This window comes from Aedes albopictus, chromosome 2 (genome assembly GCF_035046485.1).
Source record: "Aedes albopictus strain Foshan chromosome 2, AalbF5, whole genome shotgun sequence".
In the NCBI taxonomy this organism is placed as follows: Eukaryota; Metazoa; Arthropoda; class Insecta; order Diptera; family Culicidae; genus Aedes; species Aedes albopictus.
In genome coordinates, this window is record NC_085137.1 from 287,678,535 (window position 1) to 287,697,763 (window position 19,229).

The following is a 19,229-nucleotide window of genomic DNA, read 5'->3' on the forward strand; positions in this document are numbered from 1 at the left end:
TGAAAGTTATCTGCAAGTTTTCCTTTCCAAAAAGTTTCTGCATAATCCTTCCGTAGATTTCCGTGACTCCGTTCCTTATTGTTTCCCTTGTTTTCTTCCGTCCTAAAAGTCTATGAGCACTCTTTCATCGAGTTCGTCAAGTGCTTATGCTGCTATGCTGCCGATGCTACTGGACCCGCTTTCGCTGCTGCTGTTGCTGATGCAAAGTATGTGTGCCCGACAGATGTCGAAATTCAATGAATTTAAGTTATATTTTCTACAAAGTAAAGTAGATATTGTCTGCGTTACGGAAAGTTGGCTTACAAGTGATAAAAATGACAACTTGATTGCTATGGATGGGTATAACCTCTTGAGACTCGATAGAGGTTACTGTCGTGGTGGTGGAATTTGCGTTTATTTTAAGAATGATTTGAAATTTAAAGTTCTTTGCCATTCTGAATTATTACCTGGTGTTGAATACTTAAATCTAACTGAGTATATATTCGTTGAAGTCCAATATAAACTGGACAAATTTTTGCTTGGCATTTTTTATAACCCTCCTAGCTCAGATTGCTCTGATTTAATATTGGATCAATTGTCTGAACTGTCCGTACAATACCCTAACACAGTCATAATAGGAGATTTCAATACAGATTTAAATAAACCATGTAGTCAAACACATAGATTCAAAAATTCTGTTGATTCTCTCGGTTTTACATGTGCAAATTCATTCCCAACTCATTTTCATAATACCGGATGTTCTTTAATAGATTTGATGCTATCGCCTAACCAGGAATTAGTGCTAAATGTACAACAAGTATCAGCCCCACCGTTTTCATGTCACGATGTAATTTTTTCATCGTTGAACATTGCACGAGAAGCAATCCCTAACCATTTCATGTACAGGGATTATAAGAACATAGACTTCGCTGGATTAACTCAGGCCATCAATTCAATTGATTGGTCTATCTTTGACAGTATTACCGACTCAGACATAGCCGTTGATCTTTTCAATAGAATCTTATGTGATCTACATGATTGTTTTATTCCTCTGCGGTGTTCTAAGCCTAAACGTAATCCATGGTTCAACAATGAAATTCAAATGGCTATGGTTGAGCGTGATATTGCGTATCGTTTGTGGGTTTCCAATAGATCGTCAGTAAATCATAACCAATATAAACGGTTACGAAACAAGGTTAAACAACTTATTCATGACGCTAAGTCCGATCTTGTGTCCCAAAGAATTAACTCTTCTAGTTCTTTTAAGGATCTTTGGTACAAACTGAAACATATTGGTGCAATTAGTGCATCTACAAGTAATAGAAATTTTGATAACACAAGCGCGGAAATTAATGAATATTTTGCTTCAAACTTCACTGTTTACAATAGTATTTTCCATATTCCTCCTGAAAATAGTCATGGATTCCAGTTTTCCCCGATTAGTGACGATGATGTCATTTTAGCTATTAAATCTATAAAATCAAATGTGGTTGGCATAGATAACATTCCAGTCCAGTTTATTCGATTGATTCTTCCTTCCATAGTTTCTCAAATTAGTTCTATCTTCAACTTAATTATATCTACATCGAAATATCCTCGTGGTTGGAAATCATCCAAAGTGATTCCAATTCGGAAAAAAGCATCAGGAAATTCTCTTGACAATCTCAGACCTATAAGCATTCTGAGTAGTTTATCCAAAGTATTTGAAAAAATCCTCAAATCACAAATACAGGGACATCTGTCAAACTTCAAATTGCTGTCGGAATTTCAATCTGGTTTTAGAGCAGGACACAGTACTACAACTGCTTTTCTTAAAGTGCACGATGATAATATACATACTACTATATACAAGAGGGGTGTAGCATTCCTTCTTATGATTGATTTTTCAAAGGCTTTCGATAGAGTATCGCACACGAAACTTTTAAACAAATTATCATCGGAGTTCATGTTCTCAAGATCGGCGGTCCGTTTGATGCAATCATATTTGTCCAATAGGTCTCAATTTGTTTGCATCGAGGATTGTTACTCGGATAGTGTTAATATATTATCTGGTGTTCCGCAAGGTTCAATTTTGGGCCCCCTGCTATTTTCATTATTCATTAACGATTTAACAAGTGTTCTGAAACATTGCCGAATCCATTTGTTTGCGGATGACGTTCAAATTTACATCATGGCTACCGATCTTTCGACTGTCGAATTGGTCGAATTGCTAAATGAGGATCTATTGAGAATTTTGAATTGGTCTACGAGAAACCTTCTGCCTGCCAACCCTGATAAAACAAAGGTTATGATGATTACTAGAAACAGAGATATAAATGTTCGTCCAAATGTTTGGTTTGGGAATGTGCTGATTCAATATGTTGAAAAAGTGACAACGCTAGGTTTCGTTATTCAAAATGATCTCGAGTGGGAGGGTCATATTAATGAACATTGTTCTAAAATATACAGTTGCCTTCGTATGCTTCGTATCACTTCAAATACTTTAATTTTTCCACATTTTATGTACGGTGACGTTCTTCTGCTGAACGCTTCAGCAGTGTCGATAGGTCGTTTGCGAGTAGCTCTAAATTCTTGTGTTCGCTATGTATTTAATCTTTCCAGATTCTCAAGAGTGACCCATTTACAGCCACAGCTTCTCGGTTGTCATTTTAAGGACTTTTATATGCTTCGTAGCTGCGTTCTTTTATTTAAAATTATATCTAAAAAGTCCGTTAGATATCTATTTACCAAACTCCAACCATTTCAAAATAGTCGTAATCGTAATTTTACTTTACCACGGTTCAATACGTCGCACTACAGGAATACACTATTTGTTCAGGGCATAGTGTTTTGGAATCATCTTCCAACCCATGTTAAAAATGAGACTAGTGTAAGCGGATTTAGACAGGAGTGTGTCACTTTGTTCAACAGTCAGCATCAGCAATAAGGTAAGTTTGTTTGTAAACTATCAGTCAGTATAGCTTCAGTTTCGGATTAAATTTGTATTTTTATTACGTGAATTCAACGTTTGTAGTATTTAAAAAGGAAGTTCCTTACGCTACATTATTATATGAGAAATAAAATAAAATGATTCCAAAAGTGTATATGAAAGTTCTTGTGTATACCTATCAGTCATCATCAATGAAGCTAGAGATAAAAATAACTCTTTTGGCTCCAAAATTGGCATTACAAGTCTTACAAATCGCTCCCCACTACTCCCCGCAAGGGTCAACCCTGCCCGCACCCAACTGTTTTGCAGACATCAAGAGCTGATGCCTACGTGCAACCCGATCTGACCTGCCCGCAAGGAGGGCGGTATCACTACCCATCAGGTCCTATCAGATGCACCAGAAGCTTGCTGACAGCAAGATCTCCACCTGTAGCGGTCCTTGCCGGGCCGCCGCATGGTCGAACGCGCTCAAGGTGCAGAGGAATGTTGACCGACTAGAGCATAGGTTCGCAAACTTTCAAGCCCGCGACCCCCTTTTGCCAGAAGACGTTCTTCTCGCGACCCACCATAGTAATTATCTCATTTGTTGTCTATTACAGTGAAATATTCTACTGTCCTTCGCGACCCCCTGGATGAAGGCCGGCGACCCCCCTAGGGAGTCGTGACCCACAGTTTGGGAAACCATGGACTAGAGAGTACAGAGTACACATAGGCTGATGTGTCTTAGGGTGGCTAGTGCATACCGGACCGTCTCGAAAGACGCGGTATGCGTGCTAGCGGGCATGATGCCGATAGCACTGGTGTTGGCCGAGGATGTTGAGTGCTACGATGAAAGAGGTACTAGAGGTGCGCGACTAAACGCCAGAACTTCGTCTATGGTGAAATGGCAGAGAGTCTGGGACTCTTCAATCAAGGGTAAGTGGACACACAGGCTCATACCGAGCGTGTCCCGGTGGACGTGTAGGCCCCATGGCGAAGTGAACTTTCACCTGACACAATTCCTGTCGGGGCATGGGTGCTTTAGGTGGTACTTGCACAGATTCGGGCATGCAAATTCACCCTCATGTCCGGAGTGTGCAAACATGGCGGAAACGGCGGAACATGTGCTCTTCGAGTGCCCGCGTTTTGCGGAGCAGAGCTCGAGCATTTTAGAGGTATGCGGTAGGGATACTACTCCCGATAACATTATAGAGAGGATGTGTACGGGGGTGGACGAGTGGAATGCCGGAATCCACAATCGTGCTTCACCTCCAGAGGAAATGGCGGGCCGACCAACAGTTAGTCGGGTTGGCCCCCTAGAGAAAAGCCGTATGTGACAGCCGGCAGTTGATAGTGAGAGTGCGAAAGCACAGTCCCCCCCCCCCTACGAAGTAATCCCTTACGGGCGTGCCGCGGAGCAAGGTCAGGTAGTGCCGAATGAGGTTTTTCTACGGTGTTGCTTACCAACAGATTTCCTCATTCTATAAAAAAAAAGACCGACGCCACGACAGCAACGCCACCAGGACTTCCTCTCCGCGGCCACTTAATAGCTGTAAACGTCGATTACGACCGTAGAACACCGGCAAGACCTACGAAGCCGGCTCCGAACCAAAAAGACTGGGGGTCTACGGCCTGCGACAAGAAAAATCACTACTCTGAAGAACGTCTATGAACGTGCCATATAAGCCGAATAGAAGACTAAGAAGCAAATGGAGAGATCAACAACAGACTGGATTCCAGCATCGGTAGGATCATGCCTAGTCGACCATCCATCGTTTAGTGTCGCACTTTTGTAGGAGGGAGATTAATACAAAAAAATGTTTCAATGTGAACTTGAAAGCGTTACTAAAAAGGCGCATATCCTGAATTATCTATCCGCAAAGCCAAGTATGTCGTTCCGTGGCAGTAGCATAACTCAGTCATAACACGAACAATCAAGTTTTTCGACTTGAAGAAAGCATTCACCTCTCACGTCAACTCGATGCAGTTGATGGGAGATGGGCGTACAGGTCGCTCAAAATAAGTACAAGTAACTGCTAGACGACATAATACAGCTGACAATGCTTTCTAGACCAATTCTGACCCTGAAGTCATGTGTATACTACCATATGACTACGGTAAAATGGCAGCGTTCATAGTGTTCATAGTCGACCCACTAAAAACTAATTCTCTCTCTTCCTTACCTTCGCGGTACGCCCGTTAGAGATGGCTTCGAAAAGGGGGGGGGCGTACATGAATATTAGAGTGTATAGTAAGTGTTCCACCAGCTACCGCCTCAAGTTGTTCACTCTCCCCAGGAGGCTCGGGTCCAGGCTAGTACTTAGACTACCCGTTGAACTTAAGCTCCTGGATGAGGAAGGAGGGCCAACTCAACCAGCTGTTGTTCGGCTCGCCATTTTCTCCGTAGTTCAAGTACGCTTCGAGAAACCGTAGAAGTAACGGAGTTTCACTTGTCCGCCCCCGTACACATACTTTCAACAATGTTGTCAGGCGTGATATCTCTACCGCATACCTCCTGCATACTCGATCTTTGTTCCACGAAACGTGGACATTCAAAGAGCACATGTTCCGCGGTCTCGTCGCAGTCCGCACACTCCGGACATGCGGGGGAGCCTGCGTGTCCGAATCTGTGCAGATACCACCTAAAGCACCCATGGCCTGACAGAAATTGAGTCAAGTGGAAATTCACCTCGCCATGGGGCCTGCTCGTTCACTTGGACACACTCAGTATGAGCCTGTGTGTCCATCTACCCTTCCCTCTGCCACTTAAGCATAGACGAAGTTCTGGCGGTTTGCCTATGGACATTACGCCCGGTAGCACACATACTGCGTCCTTTGAGACCGTGGTTCACGTTTCGATTAACACTAGCGCTTTCGACCATGCAGCGGCGCCATACCGTAGTATGGAGACCGCTACTACCGCGAGCCGCTTACGTTTACTCGAGACTATTGCCGAGCTATTTGACATTATCTTTGACAATGCCATTATCACCATGCTTGCCTTTTTGCAGGCATATTCGGCTTCTGAATTTCAGCTTATCGTTCATCATGAGCCCCAATTGCTTCAGTGAGCGCTTAGAGTTGATCGTGCATCCGCCTGTGGTGACCACTGTTTGTTGTTCAGACTTGTGGTTGTTTACCACCACCACCTCCGTTTTATGGTGCGCGAGTGCCAAATGTCTCGACCTCATCCAGTCCTCCGCTATGCCAATTGCGTGAGTTGCTGTCAGTTCCACTTCCTCTATAGATTTTATGGTTCATGGTGTAGTTCTACTAAAGTGAGGTAGAACATTAGAATATATTTTCATGAACAATTCGAGTGACTCATCGTTAGTCCACAAGTTTTTCCATCTGTCCCTCTGAAATTCGATGGTTACTGTGTCTTGACGTCGCGTCGGTAATTTTCATTCATTTATTCCGGATTACGAATGTTCCATTGCAAAGTGACTGATACTCTTGACTTATTTCGACCTTCCCAACCACAACTAGCACCCGACATCATCATCATTGCATCCCCCACTCAAGCCAGTGGTTTCAATTACTAAATAAAAAAAAATCCCAGTCCCACACTGACTGTAGTAGGTAGCAAGATAAAAGGACGAGCTTCTCTGTGTTGCGGTTGGTACAACAAAATAAGGAAATTAAGGTTTGCCTCAATAATTCTGCTAATTACGCTAAAAAGTTTCCCAGTGGCCTCGCTCGCAAGCCCCAGCACCACTGAAACCACTCGGAACGCCCCGGGCACAGCTGGTGAAGGTGGCGGTGTAGCAAAAGCAGCTTTGGCAACTGTGTTCCGTGTTTATATTTATATTTAAGTTGCGAATATGGGTCTCGAATGCGCTGAGTGCTGAGTGCTGTGTGCATGCTGCATCTAATTAAAATTTCTGCTGAAATAATTTTCACCTTTCATTCCCTGTGGGTCTTGCGAATTGTGTACGGTGTGCTTGTTTTTTCATCTTGTTGATACGGCTGCGCTACTCAGGATGTTTGGTGAGTGGTCTCTATCACATTCATTGTGCAAATTTTCCTAATCAGCTGCTTTTAAACCAACATTTTTGAACTACTGAGAAAACATTTAAAAAACAGGACATATAGCAGAAATTTCACACGGAAGTTTTTTAACAGAATTTGACAGTTAAAAAAATTGTGTATACGCGTATTTCGACTAGGTCCCAGCCAGCAATTTGGTAGCTATATCGAAATTGCAACTGATATAGTCACACATATATAGCACCAAAGAAATCGTATTCAATGCACGAAACAGGCATATACATGCTAAAGTGGAGGCCATATCGGAACATATATACGATTACTGCGATTCCATCCAACATAATTTACGATTTCTCGAAAAATTTCGACGATTTCGCTGATTTTATCCGTCTAAATATACGATTATGCATGATCTTATTACGATTGAGAGTACCAATATACGACTCAAGATTTTCAAATAAAAAAAAACCATTGGTGTTCAATGGGAATCGAACTTAGGTCCTTTGATTGAGAATTGCGCTTCATCTCTATAGGCTATATTGCCAAGTTGAAAATAGAGAGTTCAAAGTGAATGGCATGAAACGAATAAAAATTAGCATGACACGGTGCGAGACTTGTAGTGGGAGCGTTGTTGTTGTGAATTGAGTGACACAAAAAGTGGTGCCGTGCAAGAGGCCCGGAATTGACATCTTTGTTGGAATCTATACATCACTTATTGGAAGTCATCTGCTAGTATGAAAACCTATATATTTGGTTTAAATTATTGCTACCATGGCTGGAATGTGTCAACAACAACAAAAATGCAAATTTGTGACGAAAACCTTTTTTTTTCTCTTTCTCCATCATACAAATATGTAAACAAAACCATTTACGATTTTCGAGATTAAGATTCGACTATTAAAAGTGCAGTAACAATCATATGCGACTGTAAAAATGAATATACGATTTCTACGTTATCATTCTTTTCGTATACGACGCAAGTGTGATGCAAACGATCAATATACAACATTGTTATAGTTGTATACGATTTCACCGATTTTCATCATACCTTTAGGTAGCAAGCTCGATTTAGCAGATTCATATACGATGTGAAACGACGATTCCCACGATTCAATGAAATCATATATACGATGCTAGCGAACTTGCAGCTTGACACTGAGAATGTATATTTTTTCCACGATTCTATCCGATTTTGTGCGATCCTAACGATAGTATCTCGCACCTTTTATGATCGGAGACGACTATATGAAACAAAATCGCAATTGAAATTTAATTTGGCATGAAATGCGATTTCATGCAATCATTGTCAACAAATATACATTATATTATACAGTTCTGATTCAATATATGAAAATATACGATTTTTTCCACACAATGATTTACGATATGTGGTTGGCTGGGGTACCACTTGTAATCTTTCACTGGATTACTGACACTCGAAATACGCGTATCTGCCAAAGTATAAGCATAAAAGGACGGAATTAAAAGGTACAAAACTGATTACGGGAGTACCAGTACTGAACATCCCGGTGTTACCGACCAATTTTTGATATCGAGATACCGGTACTTACTGAAACTGAACCTTGGTACCGGTACTTTCGATACTGCGAAATCTCTCCCGAAGTGCTGGTCATTAATATAGCTAATATGCAATGGAAATATTGTAAACGAAAACATTCAAAAACCAAGTACTTTGACAACCAAACGTTTCAAGGTTGCATATGTATACCTTACTGCAAATCCAGGATATCATAGCAATGATTGTTATAATGAACGTTGAACTTTGGAAATGGGTTTACTAGCTTTGAATAAAACTTGTAAGATTAGGGTTTCTTGATATTTCTTCAGTTTTTAAGACCCGCTGAAACCATCATCGAAGAATAATCTTCTTCTGTCTTCACCTAGCAGTCATCTATCTAATTTTGGTACATGTAAGGTTGTTCCTATTTTTTTTAGACTGATCAAGATACTGCATGTGATACTGTGCAGAAGATAAACAATAGTTCCATAAACAGTTGCATACAACTCATTTATTTCTATATGTTTAATCTTTCTTATTTTTTTGTTTGTTTAATTAACAATTTTCGGGCTAGATTTTATGACATTCCTGAAAACCGGAAATCACAAATGTCTGGTAAATTATAGATTCTCTGTACAAAATAGATTATTCTTCATTTTAGTGAAAGTTTCCAGTACCGGTATTTTACCGGTACTACCGGTACTGTAAGTCCCAGTACCGAAATACCGGTACTCACCAAAACTAATTGGTACTGTGACCCCTACTGATTGATTACACTCATTCGAAGAAGGTATTCTGCTTAGAGGGTTCGAAAAGTCGGTAGGTACAAGATAGTTTTCATATTTTTTAAAGCAAATTTGGATGCAAAACTACCGACTAAGGTTTTGGAACCCTTAGACATCTACGAATCAGATGACGTAAGAAGTTTAAGTTCATTACGACGCTTAAGAGTTCCTAGTGTGAAAATACAATGTAGTACTCGAGTGATCAATTTCACCCCGCTGATCAATTTGACCCCGGTTTACGGTATCCCCTGTACTTTGACGAAGGGGTATTTAGGGAGACGCTCCACCATGAGCGATACCTATACTCGGTTTAGACGGTGACGAGTTGGTGCGTCTGTGGATACCCGGGTACCTGTACAAGATTCTCGTAATTTACTTCCATATCCGAGAACTAGTTTACGAAACTGAGGTGGGTGGGAAGTGCTTTCACATAATCTAAGGAGTCCCACAAGGTTCCATCCTGGGTCCGGTGTTATGGAATGTCATGTACGACGAGCTGTTGAAGTTAGAGTTCCCGGTGGGAGTAAGGACTGTCGGCTTTGCTGACGACTTTACGTTCGAAGTCTACGGTGAGTCGATCGAAGAAGTGGACCACCCATTCGATCAAGGTTGTGGAGGCGTGGATAAGGTCCACGAAACTGGAGTTGGCTCACCACAAAACTGAGGTGATGGTTGTGAACAACCGAAAGTCGGAGCAGCAAGCAGTGATCAGTGTAAACGATTGCACTATCACGTCGAAGGACTCCGTCAAGCACTTGAGCGTGAAGATTGATGATAAGTTTACCTTTGGTAGCCACGTTCATTACGCCTGTCCCGGATAATATCCAATAGCTCTGCGAGGTACGCCAGTAAGCGCAAGCTTCTGGCTAGTGTCACTACGTCCATACTAAGGTATGGCGGCCTGACGTGGGGCACTGTGCTAAGTACCGAAAGTTACCGTGGTAAGCTGGAAAGTACTTACAGGCTGATGTGCCTGAGGGTTGTGAGCGCGTACCGTACCGTTTTACCCGACGCCCTTTGCATGGAGTGCTTCGAAATGCGCGACACAAGAGGCATACGCAGGACTGCCAGGATGGCCTCCATTGTCAAATGACAGCGCGCGTGGGACAGTTCCACCAAAGGAAGCTGGACCCATAGGTAGATAGTTGGATTTATGGGCGCCAGGTGGAAATAACATTCAACCTGAGGTCCATTCAGACCATGATGGCTTCCGACAGTATCTACACCGTTTCGGGCATGCGGGTTCTCCCGTTTTGTTCATGTGTCCGCGTTCTCGCACTATGCGTGACCGCATGCTAGCTACATGCGGGAAGGACACAACTCCGGACAATCTTGTCTAAAGGATGTGCAGGGATGAGTTTTGCTGGAATGCCGTTTCAACGGTTATCACCCACATCGTCTTGGAGTTGCATAGGAGGTGGCGCCTGGACTCGGAGAAGGGCTAGTTCAGATGCGGTACAAGAGGTGGTCCAGGGGTTCGTAGGTCTTGCTGGTGCCCTACGGTTGAAATCGACCCTTACAGAGATTAAATGGCCGCGGAGAGAACGTCCTGGTAGCCTTGCTGTTGTGACGTCGGTCTACTGGGTTGGGTTCGAGCCCGCGGTTGGAAAGAGGCTCCCAGTAAGGGCCGGGACAGGTAGAGACCACAGTGTCAGTAACCTTCTGGTGCAGCTGATAGGGCCTAAAAGGGTAGTGATACCCTTGCCTTCAGCAGGTCAGATCTAGTTACACGTAGGCATCAGATCATGATGTCTACAAAACAGTTGAAGACGCAGTCTTTTGAACATACAGGGGGTGGCCAAAATGTTTGGTATAGGACTTTCTTTGAACTGTCATATCTTGGAAACCACTAAACCGAATTGAATTAAATTTTGAACGCTTATCAACAATTTATTATTGCTTCACAAGTTTTTAAAACATAGTAACTTTTTAAACGCTGAAAAACGTTATGATGGATTGACACTTTTTGGAATTTTCTCGAAAAAACGATAATTTTCTACATCAATGTCATTTGGTCCATTTGGATTAAAGGAAGTTCATATTTAGTATCTTTTGTGTGGTGCTGTAATTTTTTTTTCATTTTTCTCCATATGGGTAAGAACGAAACCGGTATAATTTCATTTGTCGTGAGAAAATATTATATTTTATTGCGTCGTATCAAGTATTAATATATTGATTATAAATGCTTAAAATGTCATAAAATTCGATTCGCTGGTGTCGGAAATATAACGTTTCAAAAATTAGTTGTCTGAAAAAAAATACGAGAACGCTTCTAGCTTGGCGAAAGAATACTAAATAGAGCTCAAATTAGTACCAATGATGGATTTATAATAGATGCACTCTATGAAAAGTTATAGCTTGTTGAACCTTTTTTAAGAGAGAAAAAAAATTGCCTATCCCAAACATTATGGCCACCCCCTTTACATACAAATTACTAAGTTTAAAAATGTTTAGCTCAAATATCAATTTGAATATGTGGGTCTCATATTTACAACCTTTGACCTTTACACCTGAACTTGAAAAAGGAAATTCTTTTCGCATGTTACAAAACTCTATGGGCAATGCCATTCGATGCCTACCAGAAATTTCCCAAAGCACTCTAGAAGCTGCTCAAGCGTCGTAAATTTTGGATCACACTTTTAATATTTTTATGCCCTCCTCTCATGCTTATGCAGCGTTTTGTTTTCAGCGTAGGCAGCAGAAAAAAGCGAGTTTTTTTTCAACACTCGACCGATGGCGCGCTTCAAAATATGTGCAGACCATGATAGACGCATAAAGAAGCATAATTTATGTCAAAATATGATCGTAAAAACTCACGCGTTGCAGACAGAGGAGATTCACTTTCTCGTGGAGGTAAAACAAGCGATAGTAGAACGAAGAGGAAGAGCAACCGTCTTTCTAGATACATAGTCTCTTGGGTTGCTTCTACATCGACCAGGGCAGCATTGTTTACTTTATTTCTAAGTGCGTCGGCCAGGTTATTTTCTGAACTCCGTTATCGAGACCGGAATGATGCTTTAGTTTAGAGGAGCCGATTTTGTGCCAAGTTTGCTTTCGTAAGTGGTTTTCTTCGATTTCATTGTATATCCATGAAGTAGGGCAAAATGTCATTTTTTTATTTGTTATTTTCTAGGACAATCAATTGTTTCAGTTTTTTCTATATTCTGGAATCGATGGTTTATATTTTTTGTATTAGAGCACTTTGTTTATGAAATAAGTATTAATGCTTTATCCTTTATTTTATTGGATTACATTGAGGTTCGTTCCAAGTAGAAGTGGCTTCATATTTCTTTGCAATATTGTGCGGGATATCCAATCAAATAACATTATAGACAACGCAGGTATTTTTCCCAACAATCGAATGTAACGAGCAAAAAAAAAAAAAAAAAATTCTCCGATAGTCATTGTATCCATAACAGTGAAGTGCGGAACTTCCTAAACATCAATGCTCTTCTATTACCAGCAGCGCTATGTCGTCGCCCCCAATATAGATGGTGAATCTAGATGCAGGAAAACGCTCCACTTGATGACATTACGGGAGGACATGATTACGTAAAAACAGAGCAAATACACTCAAGCTCGAGAAGAGCGCCCTCTTTGCCGAGTCACCACTAGCAATCTTCCCAAGAAAGTACACAGGGCTCTGGTCGCAAAAGTGGAAACAGTCTGGACGTGGGTGGGAGGGTGAGATCATAAAAGCACGCCGCCAACGAAATCCAGTTCATCGCCTTTTCAAGGAGGTGGAAAAGTTTCAATTTCTTTATCGAAATTTGATCACTTTAAGAAGAAGTAGATGCGGAACGAGGTCGTAAAACAGTCTTCAGGGGGTTACGCATCTGCACAATGTTTTAGATTTATGGAGATGTGTTTCGAGGAACTCGGTGAGATTAGATTGTGACTAGAATGATAGGAAGTTAGCGCTTCGGGCTTAGTGTCCAATTTTCACACTTTTCTCACTTTCGAGTTGCACTCAGATAACGTAAGTTCATCTCTAGCTATTTTTCAACTAGGCGATATCTGTAAAGTTTTGCATGGTCTGATACAACTATTAAGTGGGTTAAAACTCATGTAGAATATTATTGCGTAGGTGCTCATTCAAATTAACACCTTCAGCGAAGGTTGGCACCTCAGGCTAGATACTTAACACTATACATACTTGGAGAGAATCCCAATACACCCGATTCTCAATTTGCGCTGTGTAGAAAAATTTCCATAAACAATTTTTTTCAAACTCTTATTTTTTAATGATATGTCAAGAAATCAGTTTACTTTTTACGCGGTTTTTTGGAATTTTGAACCGAAAACTTTTTTGCACGGTACGTTCTGCCATGTTCAGCATAGTTGCCCCATGTTCCATGGGAATTTCTATTAACATGGGACAACTATGCTGCATAGGGCAGTAAAGCCCCCGTGAAATAAGAATCGGGTGGCGATGATCAACGGAAAGTGACTTGTGATTGGAAGCTCGATTTGTGGAACACCAGATCTCTGAATTTTATCGGGAGCACCCGCATACACGCCGATGTACTGAAGAACATGAAGGGCGACATGTTGACGAGAGGAGCATTCTACGCGCAGTTAGACCAAACATACGATGGTTGCTTACCACGTGACATGAAAATCGTAGTCGGCGACATGAACGCGCTGGAACTGTATAGACTGATATCGGGCGAAACAGCCTACTTTGCAGCTTCCCGTACTCCGAAGCACGTTCTTCCCCGGCAAAGAAATCCATAAAGACACCTGGAGATCACCGGGCCATCAAACATAACACCAAATCGATGACGTTCTATTCGACGGTGAATTCTTCTCGGATATAATCAATGTCCGCATATACCGCAATGCGAATATAGATTCAGATCACTACGTAGAACTTTCAACTGTTCGTAGTACCCCCTCAGCAGGTTCGTGAGATTTTGTCGCGGTCTAGTGTAGTTTCGTCTGTTTGTTAATTTAAAATTCAGGAAAGTGTTTGTGCTGTTTGTTTCCACTCTTTGTGTTTACTAGTCACCCGAAAAGGACACAGCCATAGATAGCAGCTACCATCATCCTTCAACATTAGCCACCAGATGCCTCTGCCTTGTCTGAATCATGGACGTAGACGTTGGTAGCGAAAGGAGGCCATTAGGATCTTGGAGATCCTCAATTGACCTAAGAAACGGCCATTTGCCCAAGTGATCGACACTCGTGAAGTCCGTTGTACTTATCGGTGGATGAGGACAGCAGGAGAAACGAGATGTACGACAGCAAATGTGAACAGCTCAAAAACGAGAAGAATGCAGCACGAACAAGAATGTTCCAACACCGCACGAGGGCAAATGAGGTGCGTTATAGATGAGCACCGAATATCAGAACTCAGTCTTCCGAAGGAAGAAGCGCCAGAGATCGTGAAGAGATGGAATAGCTGTACCGCGCCAAGGACACACGAAAGTTCTACGAGAAGCTGATCCGCTTGCGCATGGGCTTTGCGCCACACGTCGGCGAGCGTGAGGTGGCAGAGATATTATGTATTTTGATGAGCTCTATAATGGCGACATTGCAAGTACTGAAGGAGGCTTGGTAACATATCTGGGAGTATGCGCGGACGATGAAAGAAATCCGCTCCCAAGCCTCCAAGGAGGGGGTTAGCCGATTAAAAAACAACAAAGCCGCCGGAGCAGATCAACTACCATGCGGGGTCTCCAGTTAGCCTAGTGGTTAAGGCTATGGATCGCCAATCCGGAGACGGCGGGTTCGATTCCCGTTCCAGTCGGGAAAATTCTCTCGACTCCCTAGGCATAGAATATCATTGTGCTTGCCTCACAATGTACAAATTCATGCAATGGCAGGCAAAGAAAGCCCGTGGAAGTGCTCATAGAACACTAAGTTGAAGCGATGCAGGCCATGTGCCAGTGGGCACGTAGAGCTATCAAGAAGAAGAAGAAGCGAGTTACTAAAATACGTTGGAGAAGCACTGGTGAGAGCACTACACTGGGTCATTTCCAAGATTTGGGAGGAGAAAGTATTACAACACGAAACAAAAATTAACTTTTTGTCTGTCTGCAAATTTATGTGTCTCTGACAGATTTTGGGCCGCTGAATCCGAATCTGGGCTCAGATTTGCTCCAGCACGTTACAATTTTGAGCTATAGCTCAATTTGTAGGGCAAAATATGCGATTTTGGGCTTTTTTGACAGCAAACCATTAAGCATGGTAATATTTTTTTTAACCAATCTGTTACCGGCAACACTGTTGACCGCGAAATGATGGTGAAACCACCGTCAGTTCCCTCGTAACTGAGCGGCTATCGCCGAGTGGACTGACAGATCGGACAGCAACTGACAGAAAAAGAACAGAACAGTAAAAGAATTGATCGATCATTGGAAACTGAAAAACTCAAAATTAGGTACTTTTAAACTCAATTTTGAGTTCTTTTTGATTTCATTTATCTATATTGAATTGTATTCTTTTGTATATAGTGACAAATTGTATAAGTATTTCGGCTATTGCCAGCACCGCACTGTAAGAGGAAATTCCAGTCAGTTCAAGGAACGTTAGTCAGAATTTGCTTTGATGTTGCATTGTTGAGTCTGCTGCATAACCTGTAATGAATTTCTATAGACTGTACTGTCCACGTTATTTCCCCGGTTACCGACACTCAGAAAAGTGACCGAAAAATACTGAAATTGTAAGTGATTACTATTAACTGTAAACTGACAGCCAATTAAAATGAATTTCATAAACTACAGCTTTGTAGCTGCTTAGTCTGCAACTAAAAGAAAGGTGTTTGTTCGGACGATCGGGAACATAATTAAAGGAAAAATTGGCCAATTAACATCTAAATTAACGACTCATGCAAAGTTTTTCGTTTTACCAAATCGAATTTTCAAGTTTTGAGCGAATTATGTTAGGTACAGTATTTCCCATACAAGTGACCCTCCAAAAGTTGCATTCAAGTTTACATACTGACATAAAATGCTCAAATCTATCAAATTTGATTTGGTAAAACGAAATATTTTGCATGAGTCGTTAATTTAGATGTTGATTGACCAATTTATCCTTTGATTGCTTAAAAAAAATATTTCCATGCTTAATGGTTTGAACAGCTATGGCAGATTATGCACGAATGCGGATTCCCAGATAAACTGATACGATTGATCAATGCGACGATGGATCGAGTGATATGCGTAGCTCGAGAGTTCGAGTATTAGGGACAATCTCGAGTCCCTTCGAATCTCGCAGAGGGTTACAGCAAGGTGATGGTCTTTCGTACTTAGCATTTAACATTTCTTTAGAGGGTGTAATAAAGAGAGCGAAGAAAAACACGAGTGGAACGACTTTCACGAAGGCCTTTCAGCTAGGATCGAACAAAATTCGTTATCACACGAAGTTAACCAAGAAGTTAACTTATCTACAAAACGTTGGTTAGACCGGTAGTCTTATGGGCAAGAAACATGTACTTTACGTGCAGAATACGCCCTTGGAGTTTTCAAACGTAAGGTGTTGCGTACCGTCTACGGTGGAGTGCAGATAGAAGACGGGACTTAGAGAAGGCGAATGCACCACGAGCTGCAACAGCTGTTGAGAGAACCAAACCATCGTCTACACCGCGTAAATCGGAAAGCTACGGTGGGCGTGTCACGTTATCAGGATGTAGGATACTAACCCCACTCAAATGGTTCTCGAGAGTCAGCCACCCAACCGGGACAAGAAAACGTGGAGCGCAGCGAGCTAGGTAGGTCTATCAAGAGGGAGGATGGTTTGCGGACCCTTTGCAGAGTGCGGGACTGGATTGAGTCGAATGGAGACGACGCCTGCACTCCCGATCAAAAGTTTGGGGTTACTCTCTCAAAAACACGTCTTACTTTTAGGCCCATATCTCAGCCAATTTGGGTCCAATTTCATAAACCTTAGTCTCATTGCAAAGATAATTAATCAAAGAAACTTTGAACATGGGTCTGAGTACCAACAGCATCGCGAGCTTAAGACTTACTTTGAAAATCAAAGTCTTTCTTATAGTATAATTGAATGATCCTAACAAAAGAAGAGACTTGTCAGACAAAATAGGTACAAAACATTGTTGCATGCTGAAGATGCTACGTTTACTCTTTATCTCAACTGCTAACAGAAAATGACATGATGAAATTTTTGTTGGGGTCAAAACGGAAGCTGAATATGTTTCGTACTTTTCTACTCATGAATAACCGATTACACTAGTTTACAGCATTTTTGAACTCGGTAAGCTGATGATCAATTTTGGTGTAGAATCATGCCCTGAATTCGAAAACGCGAAAGAAAAAAATTACAGTAGAGCGGAAAATTTTTCGACTTCCCATACAACGTTGATGATTTGAAATCGATTTTTGTTCTATTTTTAAGCAAAGTCGCTCACTTCAAACATCTCATTCTTCGTAATCAATGCTCCGATTGAGCTGAAATTTTTACTGTAACTCGCCTACATATGATATGTCAAATAAACGTCGAGAAAGAATTTTTAAGATGGTCTTTTCTTATTGAAAAAAATACATTTCTTCAAAAAATTTTGGGAATTTTGCTAAAATTTAAGAAGATCGTCCCCAAAACTCACCAATATCTTGAATTTCATCAATCTGACGCAAAACCTGTGTTCAGATGATCGAATGGTATTGTATTCAGCTTTTAATTTATGGAAAAAGATTTGAAATTGGTTGAACAAAACGCAATATATTTGAATTTTAGTAAATTACATATTTTGAAAAGTTACAAAACTCGATATTGAGGAAAAACTCAAAAACTGTTCTACTTTATTTTTTTTAAAGGTCGGTTTCGAAATCAGCACTAAATTGTGCTTCAAAAATTTTGGTCGTTGACAGAAGTTCACGACTTTCGTTTTATTTTGTAAACTTGTGTTATTACTAACACAAAATCGGAACTTTTTGATGGTAGATCATCAACAGCGTTGCAGTGTTTACCGAGTCAAAGTTATCGCTCAAAACCGCAATGCAAGGCTTAAAAATCTCTAAACTCGTGATGTACGATCTTTATCCTATTCTGTTCAAGTTGGGACAAGCTTTTGTCGCATTGTGTGAATTGTCGCAACAAATGCAGGTTGCGACATTGTCATAATCGTTGCACGATGATTGAATTTGATTCAGTAATCCAATTTAAAGATTGATAGTGTCGCACGTTGATACTTTATTTTTAATTTTGGTTTTGAAGTCCTTCAATTACTTTTTTTAAAATATGCACAGAAATTGGTTTCAACATATTACACTGTTGGATCTGGATTTCAATTTTCATTTCAGTCTCAGTAATGTCTTAAGTTTTTCGATTGCCAAAAATATGTTCCTATCTATTTCAATTATACAGAGAAAACCTTAGATTTCCCACAGCAGACAAACTTTGCTTCCCCGATGGACCACCCCTCGATCCTTGTCGGAGAACAAACTAACAGAGGACAAATTTCACTTCTCTCCTCGTACCTAATTAAAATGGAACTCCTGTAAAGCAAAACCTTGCACGTATGTCGCCGCAGTCGCTGTTGCTGCGCTGCCGTGCAGTGGAAAGCGCTGTGAATTAATCATAATTATGAGTTTTGTTCTTCCCGTTCATTGCATCCGCCGCAGCACAACTTGCTATTGCCATCGGTTGAGCATAATTATTTTAAACGACAACTGCTGTAATTTCGCGCGCATCCCACTGGGGTATACCTCAGATATTCATCGTAGTTGCTGTGTCTCCACCACCGCACCGCAGTCAGCAGACATCCCGTTGACTGTGATTGCAAGTCCTACCCTAGGTAGGAGAAGGTAGGTAGGTACAATCCCTCTGAGACAGGTGAGAAGAAAACTCGGATCCCCGTCGCCAGCAACATTTGTGTAGTTCGGGGTGGACTTACCTCCTTTCACGTGCACCTCGCGGCTCAAAATAGTACCGACTAAGTTTTTTAATTTACATCTGAAATAGAAAGAAAGCGAGACAGAGAATGAAAATGAGAAAGTTAGACCACTGAGAGATTCTCGCCTCGAAGTGAAATATTTCTGCAAACTTTAAAGGCGTGGGAATTAAGTTTTCTAATTAAAAATAAATG

The 19,229-nt window shown here is 41.3% G+C and overlaps 1 protein-coding gene across 13 annotated transcripts in view; it reads right to left on the reverse strand.

Annotated features, from left to right (window-relative positions):
- The window catches only part of LOC109411163 (cell adhesion molecule Dscam2), a 344,364-nt gene that overhangs the window by 143,897 nt on the left and 181,238 nt on the right, over positions 1 to 19,229 (reverse strand). For all 13 annotated transcript variants that reach the window (XR_009997781.1, XR_009997780.1, XM_062852025.1 and 10 more), the window contains exon 5: positions 19,038 to 19,096. Coding sequence is in view for 11 of the 13 variants with exons in the window: in XM_062852025.1 (XP_062708009.1) it covers positions 19,038 to 19,096 (59 nt within the window). In the remaining 2 variants the exon portion in view is untranslated. The remainder of the gene's footprint in view (positions 1 to 19,037; positions 19,097 to 19,229) is intronic.